A 3977-nucleotide genomic window follows, 5' to 3' on the forward strand; every position below is an offset into this window, starting at 1 on the left:
TTCTAATGCTGGCTACTTGCCCCCTCCCCAGCTACTGGACGCGTGCGAAGAACTTGACCCAGAGCTGGGAGCCAGCCTCCTGCACTTCTCCAGCCCGGCCACGGAGCTGGACGAAGAGCTGGCCCTGTTCTGAGGGACGGGCGGGCACCGGCACGGCAAGCTGAGCAGAACACCCTGACTACGGCCGACGGGACAGACGAGGTGCTACCTTTCTCACCAGTGCTGTTTCTTTCAAATTACTTTGTAAATAATTTATTACAAGCATAACCATGAAGCTCTTGTTACAATAAAAAGTAGGTTACAAATTTCAGTTTAGACTTGCTTTGGGAATCATAATTTTTTTTTTTCCCCCCCCAAAAAAACCCAAAAACGTCTGCTTGAAGCTGCTTTGCTGTCCTGTGTACCCTTACAGCCACCCGAGGGCACTTCCGTACAGGCAGCAGCTTGTGCGGGCGGGGGACAGTTGTGGCCAACTTTTGTTTCTACAACTGTGCGCGTGGGGAGAAGGGGGACCACAAAGGGGTGCTGCCGAACATCCATTCCCCTGGGATTAGACAGACTCTTAGTACAACACTGCTGAATCAGACGTGAGCATGGAGAATCACAGCATGATAACAAGCTTTTTCTGAGCAAGCTGAAGCTAATTCCACTGAGTTCTTTGGGAGACTAAAATGTAGATTAAAAAAAATCTCCGTTCTGCCGCATGGTTTCTGCGAGGCTGGACTGGGAAAGCATCCCCGTCCCCCTCAGGTGGGCTCCTGCTGTGCAGTCACTTCTGGCTTTACCGCCTGGCTTTCTGCAGTCCCTGAAGTGTTTAGGAGGAGAATGGGCTCTGGCTCCAGCGGCTTGGCTTTGTCCTGAGTCTGGGTCAGAGGGTGCACCATGGACATGTGGACATTAAGGTTATGGGCCTTCTCGAAGCGCTTCCCACACTGGTCGCAGGCAAACTCCAGCTCCGTCTCGGCTTTGTGTTTGGTCATGTGGTACTTGAGCGACGCTCGCTGTCGGCACTGGAAACCACAGATTTCGCACCTGCAAGGCAAAGCGGGGGCTTAGCGCCGGGCCTGAGGGGGCAGCCGTGGCGTTCGCTCTTTGTCACGTGGAATAGCCCCCCCCCACCGCCCCGAGAAGACGACCGCAGCCTCAGAGCATCTCCTACAACTACCCTGGTCACGCAACACGATTCTCCTCCTCGGGCCTGCAGCTCATCGCCGGTAGCCGAGCATTCACCCGCTGCACGCTGCAGGGCAGCCGGAATAGGAGGAGGGGGAGGGGAATAGGAGGAGATGCAGGACTTGCTCAGCAAGGGGAAGCTCTGGCGCGCGCGTTGTGGACGAGCGTTTAAAGCGATTCAGCCAGGAGCCTGCCAGCTACAGGCAGGGTTTGCATCGCAGAATTACTCCGTGCTAAGGTCAGTGACTGCGAGAGCTCAGCGGAACTTCACCACCCCTTCCGTCCCTTTTCTTGGCTACGAACGGATGGTTGGTGTGCACTTACTGGAGGGGCTTTGCTCCCGAGTGCCGCATCTGGTGGACCGAGAGGTGTTTGCGTTGCTTAAAGGTCTGCCCACATTCATCACAGATATAATTACGTACCTCTGCAATGTAAAAAGGGAGACAGTCATCGATTCTGCCGATTTCTTACTCCACGAAATGCATGCGGGCAGCTGCCCGCGCTTACTTGGTGGAGCCCGAATTCCTCCCCCTGCCTCGCGTCCCCCGCGTGATGGCCCGTTACAGGTTTGCAGGCAAGGCAGGCCCTTCTGCACGGTCTTGCACAAGCCTTGCGCAACGAGTCGTTGGGTGTTCGCAACACCCGTCGCCTGGCGTGAGCGGAGCCCGCTGGGACACACCTGTATGAATGAGCTTCACGTGACGCTGCAGGTACCGGTCAATCATGAACACCTTGTTGCAGCCAGGATGAGGACAGGGCCTCTCCCGAACCTCTTCGTGATGCTCTTTGATGTGTTTCTGTAAAGAAAGGACAGAGCTTCTAACCGCTGGCCTCCATTTTCCCCAGTGGAAAAACTTGGATCCCCCCAATAAACGAGACACCCCCCCGCCACGTTGGCAGACTCGCGCGTCAGCGCTGCTTCACTGTGGAAAAACCAGAGACTTGCATCCAAATCTAAGCCTGGCGGCAGGGGCTTTAACCGGGCAGAGCGGAGCTTGTTCCAAGGGCTGCTGCCGAGCCAGCGGCCGGCTTCCAGAACAGGAGGAGCACGCAGAGCCAGAGCAGCTCCCGTTGCTTTTGGGAGCACGGAAAGAGGCCTCCGACTGCTTCGTCTGGTCGCTTGCCGCCTCCTGCGGAGCTAGGCGGCGAGTTAAATCTGTCACAGATCCTCTCCTCATACGGAAACCGCTCTGTAACACTCGGAGCCACCCGTCTTGAGACAGGAGCGAACCCTGAACTCACCTTCATGCCATCCGCCCCTCTGTAGACGGCCGTGCAGCCCTGGTAAGGACACTTGTAAATGGTAGGCAGCTCCTCCCTGCAAAGCAGAGGCCTGCCGTCAGCCAGCGTGCCGAGCGCGGGGCTGCTGCTCAGCTGCCGCCTGCTCCTTATTACCTTTCACATTTGATTTTTTTTTTCCAGCCTGGCTTAGGCCCAGGCTTCTTCCTTATTTTGGGCTCTTCCGCCTTCTTTGCTTCTTTGCCGTCACTTTTCTTGCTAGAAACCCTCCAAGAAGGAAGAAGGACAGTGGTTTAATATTTGATGCTGGTTTTAGTCCTCCCACCTAATCGTCCCCGAGTGTCACACCCGGCCCGACGGCTCAGCTTGACCTGGCAAAGCAGGGGCACGCACGCCGTCAGGCACACGTCAGCCGCGCTGCGGTAATTAGTGCCGGGCCCGAGGACGAGGGACGCGGCCCAGCTTCAACCCGATGGGGAGGCTCAGGGAACCACGGGTGCTGGGGCAGCGCTGCGACCTCCAGGCAGGGACGCGGAGGGAACCGAGGCCAGGAAGGAAAGCGATCGCGTCGGCCCAGCTGGGCCCAGCCCGGCACAAGCAGGGCGGAGGCGGGCGCCGGCCCTCCCACTCGTCCGCCGAGAGCTCTGCTAACCACGCAGTGAGCCCCTTACTTCTTTTCGGGGTAGGGCTCGAAGGAGTCATCTGAAGATTGCACGTTTCTCTTCTCATTTTCATCGTCGCTCAAGAAGTCCCTGAGAGAGAGAAGACGCCCTTTACCGACACAGCACCGGCCTGGCGCTTCAGCACCGGCGTCTGCAGCAGCAGCAATGCGTGCTCTTCGTTCCCGGCGCATCCATCTCCCCCACGGCACGGCACGGCACGGCAGCCGAGGCTCCGCGGGTCCCCCCCCCCCGTAATCTCCCCAAGCAAATACAGCGCCGGTGAACTCGGCAAATAGCAAAATGGGGTCCTTTTAGGACGAGCTCTCTGCAAGGATAATCGAACCGCTGTCAGGAGAACAAAAAACGGCCATTTCTGAAAAGATCTATTCGTTGTTGAGGGATGTTGCCACCGCTTTCTCTACCGGGAGAAGTAATTTTGCAGAGCAAGAACGTAATGTAGTTGTCTGGCGCGGGTTAATTAAGCTGCAGGTCATTCTGTATTTCCTCCTGCGTGGCAGCCACATAGGTTTGGGTCTTAATTTTTCCTCCTTTTTAGTCCTAAGCCGTACAAGAAGCAAGCGATTCTGAAGCCAGGAAACAGGCAATGAACTGCTGTGGCACGTGTAACGTGACAGCTGACACGCTGAAATACGCCTGCTCTCGGCCACTTGGGACTTTAGACTCGGAGTGACTGGACTCAATTATCAGTTATTTACAAGCCTCACTTTAAACACCTGCATTTGAAGGATTTAGCCAAATCTTTGATCATAAAGGCGGCCAAGCTGCCGGCGTCCCTCCCGCTCCCCGCTTAATCGCTCTCCCTGTGGGCAAACGGGGTGGTTTCTCCGAGTGCCACCCCTCGCCTGCATCCCCGGCAGCGACCGCTCCTCCGCGGCCCCAGCC

The 3977-nt window shown here is 56.9% G+C and overlaps 2 protein-coding genes across 2 annotated transcripts in view; one reads left to right on the forward strand and one right to left on the reverse strand.

Moving 5' to 3' along the window:
• FANCA (Fanconi anemia, complementation group A) overlaps nucleotides 1-133 on the forward strand; it is a 37082-nt gene extending 36949 nt beyond the window's left edge. The window contains exon 42 of the mRNA XM_009326999.1: nucleotides 32-133. Within this exon, the coding sequence (XP_009325274.1) occupies nucleotides 32-133 (102 nt within the window). The remainder of the gene's footprint in view (nucleotides 1-31) is intronic.
• A 51-nt stretch (nucleotides 134-184) lies between these two features.
• Nucleotides 185-3977, reverse strand: part of ZNF276 (zinc finger protein 276) — a gene marked incomplete at its 5' end in the record, with an annotated part of 5244 nt that continues 1451 nt past the window's right edge. The window contains 6 exons of the mRNA XM_009327000.1: nucleotides 185-1032; nucleotides 1498-1597; nucleotides 1853-1970; nucleotides 2416-2491; nucleotides 2569-2679; nucleotides 3084-3164. Of these exons, the coding sequence (XP_009325275.1) occupies nucleotides 747-1032; nucleotides 1498-1597; nucleotides 1853-1970; nucleotides 2416-2491; nucleotides 2569-2679; nucleotides 3084-3164 (772 nt within the window). The remainder of the gene's footprint in view (nucleotides 1033-1497; nucleotides 1598-1852; nucleotides 1971-2415; nucleotides 2492-2568; nucleotides 2680-3083; nucleotides 3165-3977) is intronic.

The sequence above is a fragment of the Pygoscelis adeliae genome, unplaced genomic scaffold, assembly GCF_000699105.1.
Source record: "Pygoscelis adeliae isolate BGI_AS28 unplaced genomic scaffold, ASM69910v1 Scaffold827, whole genome shotgun sequence".
Classification (NCBI taxonomy): Eukaryota; Metazoa; Chordata; class Aves; order Sphenisciformes; family Spheniscidae; genus Pygoscelis; species Pygoscelis adeliae.